Here is a 23,367-nt window from a genome sequence, read left to right as displayed (position 1 = left end):
ACTGACCTTAAAAGCCAGGCACACTTTTCGAGCCACCAATTTCTCCATAGCAGTGAGCATAACAGGGTAGCGTACTTCTTTTCCCTCACTGTCTCGTTCAACTTTGCCATCCAGGGCGGGAGACTTACGAGCCTCAGCGTGAGCATAATCAGGCCCTACTGTGTACACCTGAGAGATGCAAACACACACATATATACATGCCTCTAGCAGCAGTGTATTATCAAATGAATAAATTGTCAAATTATCAAATGCTCCAGAACACAGCTTAATAGTCCTGGGATTCACACAGTGGTGGAAATCACAATCTTCCATAATCAAAGTTATTTTATATATTTTATTATTATATTATATATTATATATAATATATTATATTATATTTATGTATTCATTCCTGTATTTATTCCTGACTCCTGTTACTGTAATTAAACAATTTTAACAAAAAATGAAGTAGAAATTTCAGGAAGGATAACTTCTGGGTTTCCAATAAACAGTCAAAAATTATACGGAGCTGAAAATGTTTGTAGTTGGATTCCATTCATAAAATGGGGCAGTGGATTTTTTTTATTTTATTTTTTTTACATTTAAAGGGATCCCTGACCTATTTTCACTTCCTGCCTAAAATAATGCTAACAGTTTTGTTTTTTTCCCGCTTTTGATGTGCTCCACCTGAGTATGACCTATTTATGAATGAATAAGTACCAAAGCATAGTTAATTGCAAAATGATGAATAGTTTTCAGTGAATATGTTGAACATTACCTTCACATCTGTGCCATCTGTAGGCATGAATTCTTCATAGATGTAGGAGCCAGTCTTTCTGACGCTGCTCTCAGGGGAATAGACACTGCTCCGGCTCCCGATCTGCAGAAGGAATATAGTTTGTAAATGTGTGTATTTGTGAGTTACATAATTAATTAATTCAGTTAGACCAAAATCTTATTCCAGGGATACTTTTGTACTCTAAATGTAACCATGATGAATAAAATGATTGTTTCTAATAACTTTAAACTTTAAGTCAATCAAATTGACTGTTGAAATGGGCCCAAACTGACACCATAATATTCATATATGTGTATATATATATATATATATATATATATATATATATATATATATATATATATATATATATATATATATATATAAAATATGTTGAAGTTATTTTAGACACACTTTTAACCAAACAGACACCAACTGTATCTCTGAAGGACAAATCTTCCTGACCAATTCATTTCTCAACCAAGATCCAACACACCAGATTAAGCATAGTCTAATCTAAAAAAAACTGACTATTGTGATTACTTAGTGTTGATAGTGATGATGTAAATCCTACTATTTGTTTAATAAAAAGCTGAATTAAACCCTGAACCTAAATTAGTTATTTTTCTGAACGCCATTCCAAACTTCTTTACGACTCAACATTATGAAACATTATGTAAAGTCTGTTCTGTTTCTGAACGAGTGATGTACTCCTCCACAGAGACAAGTGCCTATTAGAAATCTATGTGGGAGTGGGGAGGGGATCACTAGAAAGACAAACCTTCCTGAAAAGGCGCTGGCTCCCTCCACCAGCTGAGGTCGGATAGTAGATATACACATTGTGGTCTTCTGCTGAGACTGGCTTCTCTACAAAGGGTTTGGGGAAGATCTCGCCGTTCACCTCCACATGGTCCTCCCCCTCAACCAGGTTACACTCTGAAACAAACAAAACATCAAATTCATGCTCTGGACTTCTTCAATCTCAATCTTTTGATAAATTTGTATAGTCAGACATTTTGTTAAATAGCTTTTAAAAAGTCTTGCAGGCATAACAAATTACGTATGAAAGTATTTAGGAACAGAGGCTCATGTGGCAGCTAGATTTCTTATATCTAAGGGTAAGCGTCACAGATTAATTCTGCATCCAGACCAGTCTTGTGCATGCCTATTTACTATATTGTTATATATTACAATTGTAGACTAAAATGTGTCAATAAAATGGTCATTCAAGACTAAAAGGTTTTATCTTATATCTTATAGTTTATTTATAGTTCTGTCCAAGCATACATTTAGTACTACTAATTTAACACTACTCCTTTGATGCCATTTATATTATTGCTGTTTCTTATATCTACTAGTGGATTGAAAGAAAGTTTGCTTCAAATGCAACTCAATCAGAATGAAGCTATATAGATACTTAGGTATACATCTGTTCTTCCACATTTTATAGATAATGGACAACAGCTGCTATGAAGGCTGGCATTATCATACAGGCAAACTAATAATCTGCAAATAATAGCCAAACCATCAATGATATTTCCTGTGTAGCTTTCTGGTTCAGACGGGCAGTAGATTTAAGACAGCGTTGTAAATTGGACACTGTGTTCCAAAACACATATCACTGCAATAATGCTAGAGTATATCCACTTAATTGCAACCTTTATTGTGAGAAGTGATGTTCAGGTGGTGTCAGATGATCTGTAGCCTAAGCTTGATAACACTCTGATCATCTGTCTATTCTGACTACACGGCTACCAAACAACATCCAGAGGTTGGGCACATAACTACCCAGATTAAGGGCAATTTGACATTTGAACTCATGTTGACTTCAGTGAGACAGTTCACATACTGTGTCATGGGCCTATGTAGATCCATGTATAAACAGAAGATATTCATATACACTACCAGTCAAAAGTTTGGAGACACTTGACTGAAATGTTTCTCATGATCTAAAAAAACCTTCTGATCTGAAGATGTATGATTAAATGTTTGAAATCGGTGTTGTAGACAAACATATAATTGTGCCAACATATTCATTTCTTTCATTAGAAACCTAACATTTTATTTACAAAAAATATTTTCTTCAAATGGATGACTTGGAGTGAAATATTTGGAAAAGCAGCCAGTAAGTGTCCAGCGTAGGCGTGAACTCCTTTAATACGGTTTAAAAAGCATCTCAGGGAAATTCCTTAAGAAATCGGTTGAGAAAATGCCAAGAACACATTTCTGGAAGTTCTAGGCAAAAACTTTGAAGATGTTAAAATACTAAATTATTTTGATTTATTTAGGATTTTTTCCATCACAACATAATTCCCATAGTTCAATTTGTGCTATTCTACAGTTTTGATGACTTTATTATTATTCTAAAATAATATTTTTAGATATTTTTTTATCTTAAAATAAAGAATGAGTGTGTTTAAACTTTTGACTGGTAGTGCACATATTAAAGATACATAGCAGTTATGGATGTGATTTCACAGAGTATTTTGGAAACTAGACCTTATTTTGGAATTTCCCCAATGCTATTGTATTACATATGCATATCAAATGAATTGGATAAATCAGGAATTGCAGAGTTTTATGAGTAAAATTAAATAATTGAGAGAGCACAGCTGCCAACGGCATGTGTCTCGAGATTTATTCTTCTCCAGATGTTATTTTTAACACACATGGTTTTAACACCCCACTGCTTCTGAGAACTGGGATCTCTGCAGGAAGGTGCATTTCTAAGAGTTGGATTCAGCACATGTGGGGTTAATGAATGCCAGACAGCTACATTATTCCACAAAGTAATTTATGTGTCCCAGGTGTACCTGCTCTACATTAGTAGCTATTTATAGAGGCAAACACACAAAAAAAAACTGAGACAGAGAACAGGATGCTCCTTTGCCAAGAAGCTCTGTTATTTATTATCCCTTCCACTGTCATGAATGTTTATCAATATATTTTGATTAATCCCAGAACATCAGCAAGGCATCCAGAGGTCTCACACCAACGTACCATCAGGTTTGTCTGGGTCCCTGTTCAGCACAGCGTAGCGTGGCAGGTCGATTCCTTCCTCCTGCAGGATGCGATACACCTCCCTCCTAAAGAGACATTATACAAGACAGCTGCCACACCTTCAGTCTTCATGACGGCAGTATAAACAGACAGTAAACTAGGAGATTACAAGTGGGTTACTAAGGCCTTGCTCACAGTACAGGGAAAATCAGATGTTTATTTCTGACCACATATCTACACTGGATGCAGGTTAGTTAGCTAGCTACCAAAACCAAGATTTCACATAAGTTTAATGTTACAATTCTGACAAGCATTTTCTCCCCAATTTGGTCACCTGTCAATTCCCACCCACAAACCAGTCCCCCCCACACCCCCATCATCATATGTCATCTACCAACCAAAGACGGTAAAGGCTATCATGTGCTTCCTCCAAGATATGTGAAGTCAACCAGCCTGATCTTTTCAAACTGCTGCTCATGCTGCATCACAGGGCAGTGTAACACACCCACACACACCCAGAGGAAAATGCTATCTGCCCTCTTCAGTGATAGTGTCATTGTGATCGACAGGGAAGAGAGAGTATAGAATCCCTCCCACCCAGAGAGCAAGGCCAATTTTGTTCCCTTGGCTCCTAATCATGAAATGACACTTCACTGACCCAGGCCCACAGTGTCCCCTCCCATGACCTGGTCCCTTTATGATGTTTTTTTCCCCACAAGGTAGCAGATTATTTTTTTTTATAAGACCATCACACACTGAATGGTTAAAAAAAAAAAAAAAAAAAAAAAAAAAGTAATTTGATTTGAAATTTTATTTGACTCTGAGATTCAGACTGTAGAAAATATTAGCTGTCATTACAGCTATGACAAAAAACAGACTTGATTAGCTTAGTATGAAATTACTACCTATAATACCTGAACTTACTAACTACAAGGTGTCCCAAATACCTCCTTCATACACAGGGTAAATTAACAAGTTTTAGTAAAATGTCTTCCAAAATTTTTCAGACATTTCATACTGCTGCCAAACTTATTAACAAATTCAAAAAGATTGGAAGTGTTGTGGACCGACGTGGACGTCCACGAACATCCACTGACCAAGGCACAACCGACGTGGTGCTGGCAAACATAGTCCCCTATGTATGGAGACTTTTGGGACACCCTGTATATAGAAAGAGGTGTTTCAGTCATACCTGTCCTGTATGTAGTACTGCATATTAAGGTCGTTGATCAGCAGTGGGTTACGGAGTTTGGCATAACGCACAGCCTTATCCAATGGGAAACCTGTCAGTGAATAGAAAAAGGAAGTTTTTAAAGAAATAACTTTGGCAAATAACTAAAAGGCAAATGAGACGAATGATAAACTGTGCATGAGACTGATTATGGCAAACATGGCAGTACTTTACAAAAAGGTTCACAGCAGATGAGGGTGGTAACGCGCTACATTTTATTCGTTACATTTACTTCAGTAACTTTTGAAAAATTTTTTTTTACTTTTAAGAGTAGGTTGAACTGGCCATACTTGTACTTTATTACATTCAGTGGCGTTTCTCCACTACTGTTAAATGTTAATGAATATTATAAATATGTAGTTTTAATAATTAGTTTAAATCACGTATAATGAGGTCGTGAGTCTCACGATACACTGCAGTAGTCTGAATGTGGACACAAGAACCGCTCACTTTTTTAGTGACCCTGGAGAGGGGGAAGAAGTGAGCGTGTCGAGGGAGGCAGGACACACACACACACACACACACACACACACACACACACACACACACACACACACACTCTCACTCTCACTCTCACTCTCTCTCTCTCTATTCTGTTCTGTTCTGTTCCATAGTCTGTTCTTTTGCATCTATGCAGATGCTAACAAGTTTGTGTTGTTAACATGTGAAAATTAAGAAAGTCAACCATTGGGAAAATGTTTTTTTTTTGGGCTGTGTGTGAGATTTTATGTTCAAAATGACTGGTTCTGTGTTATTGGACCCATCACAGGACTAGGATATGCTGTGTCATGTTGAACCCAGGTTTTATATCATATAAACAGAACAGACAGACTTTCTAGGAGAGGTGTGACTTACAGTTCTCCATGTAGTCTGAGATTCAGGATTTTCCCTTCATTTTAATCAGATCCGAAGTAACTAGTAACCTGCTACTTGAGAATTCTTCTCACTGGATACTTTATTACTCTTACTCAAGTAATTATTAATATTGTTACGTTTACTTGTACTTGAGTAAAAGTTTTGCCTACTCCACCCACCTCTGGTTCACAGCTTATCTATTTTTCCACATTTATACACTCAGTCTGAAGGTTATATGAACAATAGGCGTTGGATGAGGTGTCTGGTCTGATTCATGTCTGATTCATCTTTTGAGGTTAAGCTTTATGATGCTGATGATGAAATAGCACCTCATGGGACTGTCAGAGGAAACATAAACTACTTTGTAACACTGGCGATACCTTATCGACACGGTATAGAATGAAATTATGAGGAAAAGTTCAAAAGGAAGGTTGAGGAAGGTCAGGCTGGTCCTACATCACACAAAAGAAGTCACCTTTGGAGTGAAAGGAGATGAGGCAGTCGCAGAGGGGCCATTTCTCCACCGGCTCGTTGAGTATGACGTCCTCGGGGAAGATGACCACAGTGATGTACTCAAACTTGCACAGACGCTCCAGTATCTGCGTCATGGGCTTGGACTTGGACTTCTTCATCATACAGCAGATCCCCACCACAATCTGACGCTCTGGAGGCTGGAAAGAGCAAAACAGTGACAAGCAGTAATAAGGGGTGAGCACACAAACCTCAGCATTATACTACAAGCCATAAATAGTTATTATCATGTTGCATAATTCCTGTACTGCCAGGGATGCTGACACTGCCAGCTTTTCAACTGTGCAGTCATTTAAAACATAGGTCTAAAGAGAGGATACATTAAGCTGAGTAGAAACACTAATACTTACAGCATCCAATAACATGTAAGAAATGCTGTTATATGAAATAAAGTGCGATGTTTTATTCCACTTACACAGCAATTAACCGAGAACCTATTTATTTATCAAAGAATGGCATGTAATACTAATGAGTTTATAGTTACATTTAATGTTTTGGAACAAGTTAGCTCTGGTTATCACTTATCATATAAACTTAGAAACTGTTGTTTCTTCACCAGTAGAGGTTGACCACTGATCGGTTTTGGTGATTAATCGGCACCGATAACCGATTGCAGGAACTAACGGTTATCTGAAAAAATCCACACTAATAGTTTTTCCCGATTGCAGTCGTTGCAGGAGCGGCTGAGGAGGGTCCACTGTCGTTATACAGTATGAGACCGGCCTCTAGAGGCAAAATGAAAACGATGACTGACAAATTTTGTTGTGTTATTTTAAGTGTTTTTTTGTTTCATTTTGGATGTCTCCATTTTTATTTGTTATTTGGAGTCTTACTTTTTGATTCAGTTTGGATGTATATCTTTTATTTACTTTAATATTTATTAATAGTTCATATATATTAATATTTATTTAATTTTAAAAAGCACAGTACATCATGTACATCAGTAGAGTCAGTACTGTTTATTTTTGTAATAAAGTTCAGCAATATTTTACGTTGAGTAAAATAACTGTTTTCATTCATGTATCAATTTTTTTAAAACTATCCAATGAATAATCGGTTTTTGGCAGGTACAGCCCAACTTAGTTATTGGTATCGTTAAAATCCACTATCAGTCATCACTCATCAGCCTGACCCCCCCCCCCCCCCGAAGTTAATAAGACAAAAAAATTGCAGCCTGACAAGTAACCAAGAAACCGGAAAATCCAAAGTCCTCTGTCTTGAAGACTTTCCCAATGGTGTACAATTTACCAACTATTACAAAGCACTTACACTGGAGACTCCTTCCACTGGATGAACAAAGCTGCTTCAAAGTGTGCGTTTTATAGTTTGACCCACATCATTCTTATTAGGTCATTAAGGAGACCTCATTAGATAATGCATTACTCAAACCTAACTGTGCTGTAATATATGTGTGAAAGGCTTCTTCTAATAGTTTCATTACCAAGTTATTGACAGATTGTTTCCCTCCCATCTACAGTACAATGTCACAACCAGTTGTCACACTGTTATTCATTTATAAAGAAAGTGCAAAGACAGTGCGACCATCACAATCAGAAGAATGAGCAATAAACCAAGTACTTAATCCTCACCGAGTCTGCCTCCAGGTCATCCTCGTACAGATCCATGTCTGTCCTCATGCTGCCGTAGCCGTCCAGGCCCTCGCGCTCATCCTCGTCGCAGCCCACGAAGAATTTGGGAGCGCCACGCTGGCTCTCGCCCGGGCTGCTGGGCTCTGACATCACAGTCCACAGCGGCAACTATCAGAGTCCCGCCGCGCCATTGCACGCCAACACTCAGCGTGGGCCGCCGCTGGGGCGCTGTGTGGACACGGGCCACGGGCAAGGCTTTGCCCAACCTGGAGTCTGTGAGTTTGGTTGAGAAATGAGCACTTGTGGATGCAGGTGAAGAATCTGAGCCAGGCAAACTGGATGATTTGCACTGGATTTTTCAGACGTTTTCCTTGAGCAAGCTTCACAACGAATCATACCAGTGCTCCCAAGCACAAAGCAGCCTTGTTTTAGAGAGAACAGCAATAATTTATTAGCTGCGAAAAAGAATCAAACAGAGTTAGAGATTATGAGAAAACTCATATGATAACAGTGTACACTTGTATGGATCAGTTCACCTCAAGCCTGACAGCAGGTGGTCCAGCAGATTGTTACTAGGAGAATTTTAATCATCTGTCATAATGATAATTATTTCAGTCTTATCACTGTTGCATCAGCAAACATTACAATACTGCAATACACAAAATAAAACCAAAACTTTCCAGCTTAGGCTATGCCACAACAACACATTATGCTCCATAATACTTTGCGATATAATAGTTTGCTTTGGAACTTTTTGATACTGTTTTTAATAATGCAAATACAATTTTCTAATATGATATTACATCTCAAGTTCCCAAAACAGCCTGTGTGTGAATTCAAAACCAATGCAAAACATGTGCTAGAGTATGCAACTTTTCATTATGACAAATATTTTTAAATGATCTTCTACTCAAGTTTTATTGTCATGTGCATAAAGAGTACTGTAATTATCTACAGTCATAGGGAAAAGAAAGTACACCCTCCTTCAATTCTATGTTTTTATTAATCAGAGCCCAAATAAGAATTGTGTGGTCCTCACCAACATCTATAATCAAACAAATTACCTTAGGTAACAACAACAATAAAAAAAACAACATTTTTTTTAAAAAAGCACACACACACACACACACACACACACCTCAACATGTAGTCATTTTTTCCTGAAAAAAAAAAAGTAAATTCAAACATTCAGAAACCAGGTGGGAAAAAATAAGTACACCATGTTTAACAACAATAAGTTGAAGTAAATGTTTAGGAGTTTATAAAAATCTCACATCATTTTGGCCCACTCTTCTTTACAACATTGTTTCAGTTCATTGACGCTTGAGGGCATTCATTTATGCACAACTCTCTTAAGATCTCGCCACAACATCTCAATGGGGCTGAGGTCTGGACTTTGACTTGGCCATTCCAACCACCTTGATTTCTTAGGGTGTACTTTCTCTTTCCATTACTGTACATACAACGAAGTTCTCCTGCTACAGTTGCACACTACTACCAAGACAGTGCAAAAATGATAAATGTACTCTACAATAGTAAAAAAATAATAATAAACTGTAAGCAATGTAAACTTTGCACACAGTCAAAAAGTAACACATACCAGGACAAGGACATTGAACATAATCACATGTATTCCAACACAACATATGGAAATATGACAGTATGAAAGTATGAAATATCAGAAATGACTGGTGATAGAGTGGTGAAATGGAGATGTTATGTTGTAGATATTTTTCAAATTATTGAGTCAACACTGACACATATAGCGCAGATGCAATGTTTTTCAAGTTGTAGCAAAAAAGGTTAATGTCTAACATCACATATCCTATTCTACGTGATAAAATTCTGCAAACAAATATCAAATACAACCCCCAAACCCAAGTCTATGTGTTCAGTAAACTAACTGTTTTATACTGAACTAACTGTTTCATACTTAAAGTAATCACTAATCTTAGCTAAGGTTCACTGGCTAAGGTTAGATATATGTGTGTGTTTGTTGACTAATTATTTGACTAATCACAATTACTTACTGTTGATTCCACATACTGTATATGAGTATAATTAATATAACTTTGCTTATATTTAGAAAAAAATATATACTGTATATACATTATGTATAAAAAGCAGTTGAGTCAGTGATTTGCATTTGCAATATAATGTACAAGGAAGGAAATGAGATTTAAAATATTAACGTGATAAAATGCGCTAAAACTATTTTGTTCCTAAACAGGCTGGATAACAAAAACTGGTTGGCTCTAATACGAAACGTGTAAATATGTTTGGGATTCTGGTCCGCATTTTAATTGAGGTAAAGCTGATACCATACATAACAAGATTAGCCTTCACTCACACAGAGTATGGACTGGAAATCCTGTCGAGAGAGAGAGACAGAGAGAGACAGAGAGAGACAGAGAGAGAGAGAAAGAGAGAGAGCGAGAGAGACAGACAGAGAGGGAGGGAGGAGAGAAGAGACAGACCGAGAGAGAGAGAGAAAGAAGGAGAGAGACTACGCTACACTTCATCCCCTAGAGGACAAAGAGGATGTAATGTACCTTCACATAAGGTGTGTAATTGGACCTCCAGGACACCTGTATTACCTTTGGATTCACACTTACATTGTTTTTACTTCGGAAAACAAAAATGTACTATTAATACATTGACATCTGACCCTTCCAAACAAGTAGCATTTGGATTAATTGATTTTATATATATATATATATATATATATATATATATATATATATATATATATACTAAATAAGCCAGATTAATTAACCCCAGCATTAACCAAGACTTAACAAATCAATGAGAAAAATTAAAAACATTTAAGCAGCAAGTGGTAATTTAATTTGTGCTAATTTATCTGAACTTATTTTTAGTCATGGATTGAATAAACATGAAGGTATATTTCACTAACATTTAAAAACAAACACCAATTAATAGGCTACAAGTGTTGGATTATTTTGTAAGACCTTAATGTACAGCCTTAACATTTTTATTATTTTATTATTCCTGCACACCTTTGCACTCAACACGAGATGAGTGTTTCTCCTTGGGAATGTAACAGACAGGATATTAATCCACAGGTGGTTTATTTACTGACTCTTTCACTCATAAATTATTTATATTATACTGTATATAACAGGACTAAAGGGTACAGTGTCGGTTTTTTTCTTCTCTACAACTCACTAATGGTCACTATGCAAGTATATACATTTCAAGGGTCTTTATGAAACATGATGCGCCATTTAAACCTTACATTGTCACAGTAACTAAACAGAGAATATAAATGAACTAAATTATCCACTGCACGCAGATTCGGGGCGACATTATCTTCTGTTAATCGACGGGGCGGCTTATTTTCTGGCAGAACGTTACTTAGGAAGCTAACAGCTATCCAGCTAATTCTGTTAGCTTTCTTTCTACAAAATCCTGATCAGACTCGACCGCTTCCAGGAACTCCATATCGATGTGGTGGAGCAATGCGGTAATTATTTGTTTGAAAGTGGACTGATTGCTACTTACAGTCTTCAGAGCGGGTTTAATCTTCTCTTAGCGGTTCGTCTTTAGGTTTGACAGGTTGCGAGTGAAACCAAACTAGTCAGCGTTGTAAAAATAAACAAACGCTTCAGCCAATAGAGAGTCGAGCTGGGCAGCGCGTCATCACTGAACTAAACCGTTAGCTTGAAGCCTGTTTGCTTTCCTGGACTCTGAAGATTAGCTTTTGGGTGTCAGAATATACGTTTTCCGGAATTTTAGAGATGTCGTAGTGTCTTGGCTTGTTTGTTTGTTTGTTTGTTTGTTTTGGAGTCCACTTTAGTAAACCACATATCTACCAAGGCAACACGGGGGTTGCCTGAACGAATCAGAGCCTGGTATCGCATCCGGGTATTGTGTGTGTATTTTTATCAATTGATTTGTATCCTAGATAAAAACCAGAGCTCGAAGCTATTTTGGTTTTTATATGGTTTTTAATCGTGTACAAGCAGGAATGATGTCAAGTCTCATCCTGGCTGTAAGTAACAGTTTGCCGGCTGCTTGTTGTTTCGGAAAAACAACATAACGCAAAATGAAGATACAACTTGTAATACAACCCATAAATGGCTAGAAATGCCTTTAACATGATGTGCTAGAACTAAATGTACTTTTGTAATTTAAGTAATATACATACATATGAAGCCGTTCATACACTTTTTGCCAACTCGCTAAAGCATGTGTGCACTTGTTGTGAAATGTAAGGTGATTTGACCGCTGCAACAAATACTTCTTCAAAGCTAAATCCTTAAAGTTCTCATTTTAAAAAGTATACTCTTTTAAAATAACTAATTATTTGAATGATATCAAAGTCACAGAAATAGCATTCACATATTATGACCCAAATTATTTTAATTATTTTATTTTATCTAAATTATTATAAGACCCAAATTATTTTACTTTTTAAATCTGTTTTTTTGTTGTTGTTGTTGTTGTTGTGGGAAGGGGGTGGATATAAGGCAACTATTGTGCCCAAAAATGTTAATGTTCCCGTAAACTGATGAAGTGTTGACTTTTTTTTTGTGTGGTCTATATGATAATACAACGATGCAATAATGGGGCATTTAGCTATTTGAATAAGAGGTCAATAATACTTGCAGGGAAGAGACAAAGAAACAAACAGTGCTATTTAGTGTAGAAAACAACACTGACAGAATGAAATGGATCATTTAGATATATATGCTTGCATTTCAGTGTCGTCAAAAAAATAACCACAACATAATAAATACACTTTATATATTATATTAGCAGTGAGCGCTTTATTCCGGGTATGTCACTTATGGACTCTCACTAAAATGGTGTGTGCTGGACTTCTTCTTCTTCGGTAAGACAGTTTTGTACTTGAGCGCCATCAAGTCGTATTTTTATGTCATTTCAGCGGCTCCAGGCACATCAACAAAAGCGCGAATCTCATTCAACAAGTTTTTCACCAACAGCAGGAAAGCTCAGTATCAGAGGATTTTACTGTTTCAGTTTCAACCCTTTACTGGTTTAAAATAAATAAATAAACGGCGTATATCCATTTCTCGGCACACTGACTGTGAGCTAGCGTTTGGCAGAATTGAGAGACTGTCAGAAAAATAGGACATGAGTGTTTCCACGTATTTTCCTGTAAACCCTGGGTGCTTTTCATTTCTTATTTGTGCATCCTCATTTCCTTTCCTTGCATCTTAGCTTCACCCCCTTAGCCTGGCCACACACTTGAAGATTTTAAAGCCGGGTTCACACGGTACGATTTTGGCCACGATTTGGTCGTCTGAGACAAATTTTGAGAATCCTAAAAGATTCCTATAATCTTAGGCCAAAATCTGTAATCTATAGATAGATAGATATTTTTTTTTGCTTTTTTGTACTTTTTTAAAAGTTACTTTTCGTAACTCTTTTATAAAACTATAATGGACAAGTATGGAACATGAAAACAAGCCATTTGGAAAGTTGCTAAGGTTTGTCCAAAACGTCACCAGATTTGTCGTTAGGTGCTTTTTTTTTTTTTTTTTTTCCCCCTAAAAAGTTGCTAAAGAGGTCTGAAAAGTCACTAGGTTGGCAACACTGGTCTGAGATAACTACATGAATGTGCAGGTGTTCTTAATAAAGTCAATGGTGAGTATCACTGGCCCTTCAATCCCAGTGAAGAGGAAATTGCTATACTACAGCATACAAAGTCATTCTAGACACTTGTCTGCTTCCAACTTTGTAGCAACAGTTTGGGGAAGAACTATATCTGGGTGTGATGGTCAGACCAGATGTCCAAAACTTGCCAGATGTCCAAAGGAAAAGGCTGCATAGATTATACACTTCTACAACTTACAGGTTTATATTTCAGTACTGTGGATGTATTTAATTTCTTACTTTCTAGAACTTAATTCATAAGTCAGATGTGAATGAGAAATCTTTGGGCCAGCATAATGATGCTATTGGTCCAACTTTGAGCTACAATCACATCAGTTCAAAGCAAATACTTCATTAAAATAAACTCATTCATCAGTATATACACACACACACACTTTTTACAATAACACAGTGCAGCAAACATGTCATACAACTCTGTCTCACTGTCTTAAAACAGACAATTATTTAAGCACTGTAATGAATAAAATACAGAATTTCTCATGTGTGTTTACAGAGTGTTACAGGCTTTAACCAATGGTCTGATTCCAGAGCATTGATTTAGGATTCTGTCCCGTTTTCTCTCTGTAGCTCTGAAACTGGCAGCTGTTCTGGGACTGTGATTTCTTCAGGACACTCTGGTGAAGATACCCATTGAAGAAATCTGCTGCTGATAATCTTTTCTTTAACATTACTGTTTTGAATCCAACCCAGCCATCCTGAAAGGTGAACATAAGATATTATGTTTTAATCTATACAGTATCCAGATGTACAGTACACCTGCAGATGTGTAAATGAACAAACAATACAATTATGTCATATTTCTAGATGGTCCAAACACTCTAATGTACAAATGTGCTTTACCTTACAGCAGACTGACAGTGTGTTTGAATCTTTTTGATAATGGATGGACCCAGGGACTGCAGCAAAACTTGAAATTTCTGCAAAAAGGGGATTAAAAAAATGCTCTCACAATCCCCCTTTTGCAAAATTATATTTTAAATTTTAAAATTATAATTCCTGGTCTTCTGGCAGTTTCATAAAAGTCTACATTTTTTTTTCTTAAAATACTTTTACTTCAATTAAATTTTAGGATTCTTTCATATATTCAGAGTGAGATTAAGCACAAAGCCATTTTTCGCCCATCTCTAGCAAGGGTGCCAATAATTCTGGAGCAGACTGACATGCAATAAAAGATAGAGAGAAGCAGAGCCTTATTAGAACGTCATTAGATATTTTTTCTAAATAATAGACTATATTTTTTCCTTTTTTCCCCCAGCCATTCTGTGTGGAATTGGTGTTGCTTTTGAGACTTGCACAGATTCAAAATAAGTCAGTCCTTACAACCTAGCATCTGGTCAAATACCAACACAACTTACCTGTGAATGGCACGTTGCATTTTCCAACAAAGTCTAGAAGTTTGATGGCACGGCCCCTCCAGATTGTTCTCAAATGAACCTGAGCATGGAGAAATCGACTGACTTACAAATGACCCACAATTATTACGACAAATACAGTTGTACTGATCCAAACAGCTGCTTTAAAAATCCTGTCGGAGTCTTACCCGAGATCCTATAGCACGATACAGTCGATCTATCTGATCACACGTCTGCTCTTCCCACACGAGCCAACTCAAACAAGAGTTGATTTTAGGAGCTGAAAATAAAGTACACATCAGTCATTTTCTTATTAAATGAGAGATTAAATGCTTGAGTAATGGTTTGATTAAAGATCAAAAGAAAACCATACAGTCCCCTCTGAAACTATTGGACAGGCAAGGATAATTCAATTATTATTGCTGTAGCCTGAAGACATTTGGGTTTGAGATCAAAAGCTGGATACGAGACGAGAGTTTAGGATTTAAGCTTTCATTTCCTCACATCTAGAAGTGTTAAACAACATAAAACATAGAACCTTTTGTATCAAACCATCCAATTTTTAGCAAGCAAGCCCAAACCATGATACTACCATGTTTCAGAGATGAGCTTGTATGTTTTGGACCATAAAATGAACCTTTCTTTCTCCTCACTTGCTCAATACACCAGTGATTTCTTTCTTTTTCAGGACATAAGCAAATTATTGTATTGACTATATACGATGCTTATGCAATGGCTCTCAGAAATTTTCCCTCTTTTCTCAGCTTCAAAATGGCTTGCTTTTCTCCCATAGACAGCTCTCTAGTCTTATCCTTTTTAACAACAAATGCAGTCTTCACAGGCAAAACCTAGGGCTCAAACCAAGAGTAGATATTCAGAGCTGTTAATTGTTTAAACAATCAATCGAACAGGACACACTGGGTAACAAAAAACACCTGTCAGGCGTATGTTCCAATATTTTTGCTTACCCACAAATTGGGTGGTCTGATGCAAAAATATGTTCAGTTCTATGTCATTTAACACACGTACATTAAATATCTGGAAATAAAACTTGACATTCTAAACTTTCTTCTCATATCCATCTTTTGATCTCAAACCCAAATATCTTCAGCCTGCAGCAAAAACAAATTAATTATCCTTGCTGTTACAACAGTTTCCGAGGGGACTGTAAGTGCTGGGATTATGAAGATTCATCCTCTTACCAAATGTTGCCCCCTCTCTGGCCTGCTCTGTCCTATTTGCTATTCGTTCTGGAAGGTTTCTTAATGTGTCTATTAACTGTGAAGACAAAACATATACATCAGCATAATGTAAAATATTTACATTACGTTAAATTTCACCCTAATTTAGTGGAGGTTTCTGACATCAAATGACAGCTACCACTGGGGAGGGTGAGAGCTAACACATACTTCCTCCCAGACACCTGAAGCCACCTAAACTCAGGCTGGGTCACAAGGAAACGAGTGAAACGCACTCGGAGGAAAGCGTTATTTACATTTATGGCATTTGGCAGATGCAACTCATTTATCCAGAGCGACTCATTTATCTCATTTATAGCAGTAGGGGCACTTGGCAGTGCTGGAATTTGAACTCACGACCTTCCGATCAGTAGTCCAACGTATTAACCACTAAGCTCGCAGACACCCATGATTGGCTAGTGTTGCTGTAACTGCAGGGGTGAGGGAGTATGACATCCCTCCCACCCAGAGAGCACAGCCAATTTATCTCTCCTGATTCCCAACTTAGGGATATAGCCGTGGCATCACCAGGATCTGAACTCACGATCTCTGGCCGATAAAGGCAAATGCTTTTCTGCTGCCACTCAGGAGAGCCCCCTGATCTATAAATGATTTCTCTTTACATTTTTACAAATCATCTACAAAACATTTAATTGCAAGCAGGTTTAAATGAAACATGGGCGTATACTGCAAAATCTACAAGTTTTTCTGCGAGCCTGTCAGTCTCTAGACCTGATTTAAAGAAGGCAGTGTGTGACCTCTAACCAGAAAAATAGGCTGAATTAAAGTCATATATTTGTCAGCAATCCAGTATTTACCAGCTGGGCTCCCAGAGCAGCCAGCGAGCCTCCGAGCTCATCAGCCGTGCTCTTTTCAGGGACCTCATAAAACACCTGATTGAGTATCGGACCAACATCAAACCTGCAACAATGCCAAAACTAATTAATTCATTATTAATGAGCATCACATGAAGTTACTTTTTAGTCAGAGTCTGTAGACAGAAACACTGCTGTGTACTATGAAGTGTATTATGGTCCTTATTCATCTTTAATGCTTATTCACATACTTCTTCGGCCTAATCTGCATGATGGTGACTCCAGTGAGTTTGTCTCCATGTAGAATTGTGTGAAAAACAGGTGCAGGTCCACGCCACCGAGGCAGGAGGCTAGGGTGCACGTTGAGGATCCCACTAAAATTCAAACAAAGGGTGAAAGTGGTAGACACCACAGACAGAAAATCATTATGGATGATTTATATACATTTATGATGTATATTACACACATATAAATACACAGTATATATTTATTTATTTTTTACTGGTATGCCACAGTGCTGTTTAATTGAAGGTGTTGATTAATTTTCTGTAACAGCTCAGACAATAACACCAGCTTTTATTCAAATCACAGGTTTATATTAGTGCACTCATTCTAATACATGATTGTTTCTATAGCAACATCTTACACTGGTACTTGTATGTATCTAAATCTAATAATATATGTATTTTTAAAAGTGTGTTATTTAAAGAAAAATGTATTGTTCTTGATATGGTGAAGGTTTCTGTAAGCAGACATTTATTTCACATTTATGGAAGGAGTCTCCAGTGTCGGGGCTTTGTATGAACTGAAAACATACTGAAACATACTTAAAGTATTAACGTCAAGATTGGTGAAGGAACAACCGATATAAGTGATAATGAGAACTAACTTGGATGTCTCATGGATGTTCCACAACATTAAATGGAACTATAAACTTTTAAAAAGCATGATGTGTTGTTCACTAATAAATGAAAAACTGCAAATTACTGTGGTGTAAAGAGGACTTTATCAACTTTGCAGTGGTAATAGCTCATACCACACCGGTGTTGATTATTTTCCTGCAAAAGCACAGTAGAACACTGTTAGTACACACCAATGCCTACATGAGTCTCGGAGGAAGCATGTACTAGCCCTCACCCTCCCTGTTAGTAACTACTGTTCGTTTGGATTGGATTGGATTTGACATGTTTACTGCATATGATGCTGACTGACATGTCACAGCTCTTGCATGCGAACACAAGACACATCATGTCCTTAAAGCTAGCCACTATAAAGCCACTGATGTTCCACATAACTGAACAACAGAAGCTCACAGAGCACTGGTGCACATTATAAATATAAACACACACACACACCCCTAAAAAAAAATTGAACATCGTCGAAAAGTTCGTTTTTGGCCGTAATTTAATTCAAAAAGTGGAACTTTCATATTTTCTAGATTCATTACACACACAGTGAAATATTTCAAGCCTTTTGTGTTTTAATCTCAATGATTATGGCTTAGAGCTCATGGAAATCAAAAATCCAGTATCTCAAAATATTAGAATAAAGAATTTATAATGCAGAAATGTCGACATTATGAAAAGTGTGTTAATTTATGCGCTCAATACTTGGTTGGAGTTTTAATCCTTTTGCAGGAATTACTGCATCCATGTGGCGTGACATGGAGGCAATCAGCCTGTGGCACTGCTGAGGTGTTCTGGAAGCCCAGGTTGCTTTGATAGCGGCCTTCAGCTCGTCTGTATCGTTGGGTCTGGTGTCTCTCATAGATTCTCTGTGGGGTTCAGGACAGGTGAGTTGGCTGGCCAATCAAGCACAGTAATACCATGGTCAGCAAACCAGTTACTAGTAGTTTTGGCACTGTGGGCAGGTGCCAAGTCCTGCTGGAAAAGGAAATCAGCATCTCCATAAAGCTCATCAGCAGATGGAAGCATGAAGTGTTCTAAAATCTCCTGGTACACGCTGTATTGACTCTCAACTTGAGAAAACACAGCGGACCAACACCAGCAGATGACATGGCACCCCAAATCATCACTGAGTGTGGGACTTCACACTGGACTTGATTTCCAAATGAAATGCAAAATTTACTTTCATCTTCCCCATGATTGTGGTTGTGTGTACTGAACCAGACTGAGAGATATAGAATATCAAAGTTCCACTTTTTGAATTAAATTACAGGGGGAAAAAACCCAAACTTTTCCACAAAATTCTAATTTTTGAGATGCACCTGCATACACACAGTCATGTGAAAAAAAATAAGTACACCCCATGGAAATGGTTGGCTTTTTTGACACATTTGTCTCTGTATGTGTAATCCTATCATTATTTGATTTTTTTTTTAACTTTAACTGTACTAGTACTACTCTTGCACTTATTTTTGAAGTGGAATTTTTATTTTTTTGAAGTGGAATAATTTAAGTGACTAAGTAATTGAGAAAATCTGAAAATGCTGGTGTGTAATAATCACACTTTACACACAATAAATAAATAAATAAATAAATGGGCCAAGCACAAAACGGCAAAGGTAACCGAGCAAATGGTGGCACGGGAGATCTCAGGAGTGCATTTATTTAATTCTTACTCATTTTCTGACCAATGATTTGTTGTTAAGACCATTAAAAAGCTCAATCTGTTTGCCATTTTAGGCTTGGCCCTTTTGTATTTGTTTTTTGCTCAGGAGTGTACAGTAGATCAAACATGATTATTCACACTTTTAAAAGCACAAATGACAATGATTGTTTCTATAAATGCATGAACAGCAAATATTTTCAACTCAACTCAAATATATTGTGCACAAACCAAACCAGGACAAATTGCCTTACTATGGGAATGTGTTGATGAGGCTCTCCTGAAGCAGGCAGCCGAATGAGACCACCACCCCGACATCAAACTGCCCACTGGACTCCACCCTAGGCCACTCATGAACCCGGAGCTCGTGCTGCTCTGCGAACTTTCGGACAGGGACATTACTGGACAAAGTGACAACCTCGAGCGAGTCCAGCACAGAATCAGCTCCGTCTCCTCTGCAACAGGACACGGACACACACACACACACACACACACACACACACACACACACTTTAACACTGCAAACGCATTAATTCGAAGAGGAAGCAAGTCTTGATTAAAGACATGGACATTCTCACCGAGCTGCATGAAGCCGTTTCAGAGACTCTACTGCGAAATCGTCACTTCCGAAGAACAATATTCTCCACGGAGGATTTGAGACACAGCGGGTTTGTATGTTACAGGACACGACTGAAGTCTTCCTGTGCTGTCTCTGACTTTGACCAGCACATGATGCAAACTTCCCTTTAACGCATCGCCGACAAAATCCGCGGATAAAATAAGGAGCATTGTGGATTACTTTCACACCGACTTGATTCCACATCCTTAAATGATATAAATATATACACACACACAGCTGTGTGAATTTTATCTATTAGCCGGTGATGACCTACTAGCATTCAATAGCTAGAGGCTCGGTGGTTGTTTTTTTTTTAACATTAACAAATAAATCCGTTTAAACATTTTCAGGGTGTAATATTTTCGTCTTCATTTCACAGCACATTGTGTATCCAGATAACAGCCGCATCTGCGAAGTCACAAACTTATAATATATCAACATACTAACTTTGCACATCTTAGATAGCATGTGTGCGCTGCCATCTTTGTTTAACGTCACTTCCGGCGATGGGCTGGGCTGCTGATCTTATTTTAATACGAATTTTCAGTCGTGCACCCCCAGTGGACTGTGGTGGTACTGCATGATTGATTGATTTATTGTTGTTGTTATTATTGTTGTTGTTATAACAATAATCATAATCAACCGCATTAAATGAGATGTAGTAAGAAAATGTGACGTGAAAAATACATTTTTAGATTTATAAACAAATCATTTTTAACAACACTAACTAATAAAATTTATGATTTATATTCACATGTAAAGTAAAAAGCATACACAGGGATGGATGTCTCCAGAGAATAACCTGTCTCTAGTCACAGATTTGTTTTTCTTCCATAATCAGTGTGAGATTGTTGTGAATCCATAACATTTGTAGACCTACTTCTCTGATTATCAGTTATTGTGTTCATAGGTGTGACTATGGCCAGACTTATATACAGGCTAACCTGGACTGGGCTTCAACAAAACCTATGAGTAAACACACTGTGTGGTCAAAAGTATGTGGACACCTGACTATCACACCCATATGTGCTTGTTGGACTTCCTATTCCAGATGTATTCCCCCTTTACTCTTATAATACATCTCAACAACTGCACAGTCCTATAGGTTCCTTCTGTACAACATCAAGAAAATCAGACCCTACCTCACCGAACAGGCTACACAACTACTAGTCCAGGCTCTTATCATCTCAAAACTGGACTACTGCAACTCGCTACTCTCGGGCCTCCCAGCAGCTCCATCAAACCCCTTCAAATGATTCAGAATGCAGCAGCACACCTCGTCTTCAACCAGCCCAAGAGAACCCATGTCACACCCCTCTTCATCTCCCTCCACTGGCTTCCTATATCCGCCCGCATCAAATTCAAGGCCTTGATGCTCACCTACAAGACCTTGTCTGGAACAGCACCCTCCTACCTCAACACTCTCCTGAAGGCTTACGTTCCCTCACGCAATCTGCGATCAATTAACAACCGACGCTTAGTAGTACCTACTCAGCGTGGCTCAAGGTCCCTTTCAAGAACCTTCACACTAACTGTCCCTCAGTGGTGGAATGAACTTCCAACCTCAATCTGGACCACAGAATCTCTCACCATCTTCAAGAAACAGCTAAAGACCCACCTTCCCCATGAATACATAACCAACCCATTAAAAAAAAAAAAGAAAGAAAAGAAGAAAAAAATGTACTCTGGCACCTACACCTCTACTCTGTGCACTTTGCTTCTTCTGGAACTCAGTTAATGGATCTTGTATGGTAGCACTACTTGTATTGTTCTCTGCTTGATACCGCTTTGCTTGTATTTTCTCATTTGTAAGTCGCTTTGGATAAAAGCGTCTGTTAAATGAATAAATGTAAATGTAAATAATAAACTACATTCTTCTGGGAAGGCTTTCCACTAGATTTTGGAGCATGGCTGTGGGGATTTGTGCTCACTCTGCCACAAGAGCACTAGTGAGCTTGGCACTGATGTTGCGGCCCACTTGACATTAGAGTGTCATGTAGCCTGACATGGAAAATTATTTTAATACCCCTGCACTAAGATATTTAACATCATGTAATGGACTTTTAAATAATTGTAATTACAGGTGGATTTCAAATTAGAAAGTATGTTAATTTATGCTCTCAGTTGGGGCTCCTTTTGCACGAATTACTGCATCAATGCCCCCGTAAATTCATGCTTTTTCATATATTTTATAACTGAAGGAACATATTTATTATCAAAAAAGAGTAGACAAATGAGTTTGAAATGGAGCCATATTTATAAAATTCTACAGTGGTGTCCCATGCTCCATTTCACTGCTGCTTCTTTAAATCAACGATAGTGCACTTCCAAAGGATACCACAAGATGGCGGACTTTACCCCAACATGCTGTCTCGCGCATGCTAAACATCACCGCTAGAGGGCGATACTGCAACAGAAATCAGAAGTAGAACAAACGTACTCTTCTAAACTGCGAGCTGAAATATCAGAGAATTATGATAAGCAAAAGGGAATACCGTATTTAGTTAGAGAGAGCACATGATCTGGTTGAGTCCCTAATAATTCACTTTCCAGTGTTTTCACAAAACCAAGTTGGTTTTAGCCAAGATGACAGAAATGAGAAAATTTAGAAGGAGAAAGGAGGGGGAAAAAACAGCAAAGAAAAGAAGAAATAGCTCAAAAACGAAGCAATTAAACCAGAGATTTGTTTTTCTGAATTATTTACACAACATATTGAAGTAGTAGAACCAGTTAACCCTTTTGCATATAAATTACTTATACGCACACCCAGATTCTTTTATATGTTCTTTTTATTTACTTAAAATTGTGGGATATATGAATTTTGATTGTCAAAATATTACTTATATTAAAAATGGAAATGGATTGTCCATGAATAAAAAAAAAGGATGAAACAGTATGCCTGAAATTTTTTTCTAAAAAATATCATTTTTAGAAATGAAAGTCATTTTAGGTCTGAAATATGTAATATTGAAGAAAATTCTTTTTTTTTTATTGAAGAAAAAAAAAATTTAAGTAAATATCATTTTCGAACATAGAAAGTTTACACAGTTTAGGACTGTTGCATGGAAGTTTTTTGTTTTGTTTGTTTTTTTAAACCATCTTTCCAAAAACACTAAAAAAAATCCAAATTTTTTTGTTATTTATTATA

At 37.3% G+C, this 23,367-nt stretch overlaps 2 protein-coding genes across 3 annotated transcripts in view; both read right to left on the bottom strand.

Moving 5' to 3' along the window:
• ppip5k1a (diphosphoinositol pentakisphosphate kinase 1a) overlaps positions 1-11,801 on the bottom strand; it is a 37,873-nt gene extending 26,072 nt beyond the window's left edge. For both annotated transcript variants that reach the window (XM_053617250.1, XM_053617251.1), the window contains exons 1-8: positions 11,489-11,801; positions 7,964-8,418; positions 6,319-6,514; positions 4,950-5,040; positions 3,758-3,843; positions 1,539-1,693; positions 758-859; positions 7-168 (exon numbers count right to left, since the gene is read on the bottom strand). In XM_053617250.1, coding sequence (XP_053473225.1) covers positions 7-168; positions 758-859; positions 1,539-1,693; positions 3,758-3,843; positions 4,950-5,040; positions 6,319-6,514; positions 7,964-8,113 — 942 coding nt within the window. In that variant the 5' untranslated portion in view covers positions 8,114-8,418; positions 11,489-11,801. The remainder of the gene's footprint in view (positions 1-6; positions 169-757; positions 860-1,538; positions 1,694-3,757; positions 3,844-4,949; positions 5,041-6,318; positions 6,515-7,963; positions 8,419-11,488) is intronic.
• Positions 11,802-13,031: 1,230 nt separating this feature from the next.
• mtfmt (mitochondrial methionyl-tRNA formyltransferase) lies at positions 13,032-20,423 on the bottom strand. Its single transcript, XM_053616505.1, has 9 exons — positions 20,179-20,423; positions 19,855-20,055; positions 17,284-17,406; positions 17,036-17,138; positions 16,182-16,257; positions 15,168-15,259; positions 14,983-15,061; positions 14,468-14,544; positions 13,032-14,322 (listed from the first exon to the last, which is right to left on the bottom strand). Exons 1-9 carry the CDS (start codon positions 20,421-20,423, stop codon positions 14,134-14,136), a joined length of 1,185 nt encoding a protein of 394 aa, XP_053472480.1. The 3' UTR covers positions 13,032-14,133.
• Positions 20,424-23,367: the final 2,944 nt, after the last annotated feature.

The sequence above is a fragment of the Ictalurus furcatus genome, chromosome 27 (assembly GCF_023375685.1).
Source record: "Ictalurus furcatus strain D&B chromosome 27, Billie_1.0, whole genome shotgun sequence".
Lineage (NCBI taxonomy): Eukaryota > Metazoa > Chordata > Actinopteri > Siluriformes > Ictaluridae > Ictalurus > Ictalurus furcatus.
Note: the sequence above shows the minus strand (reverse complement) of the source record. Positions and strands in the feature narration are given on the sequence as shown.

Coding starts and splice junctions, on each gene's coding strand:
- mtfmt (XM_053616505.1), bottom strand. CDS start 20,423: ATGTGGAATCAAGTCGGTGTGAAAGTAATCCACAATGCTCCTTATTTT. Junction 17,407..19,854: donor CTCATCAACACATTCCCATA/GTAAGGCAATTT, acceptor TTTGAATTTTAG/TGGGATCCTCAACGTGCACC. Junction 14,545..14,982: donor ATGCAACGTGCCATTCACAG/GTAAGTTGTGTT, acceptor CCCTTTTTGCAG/AAATTTCAAGTTTTGCTGCA.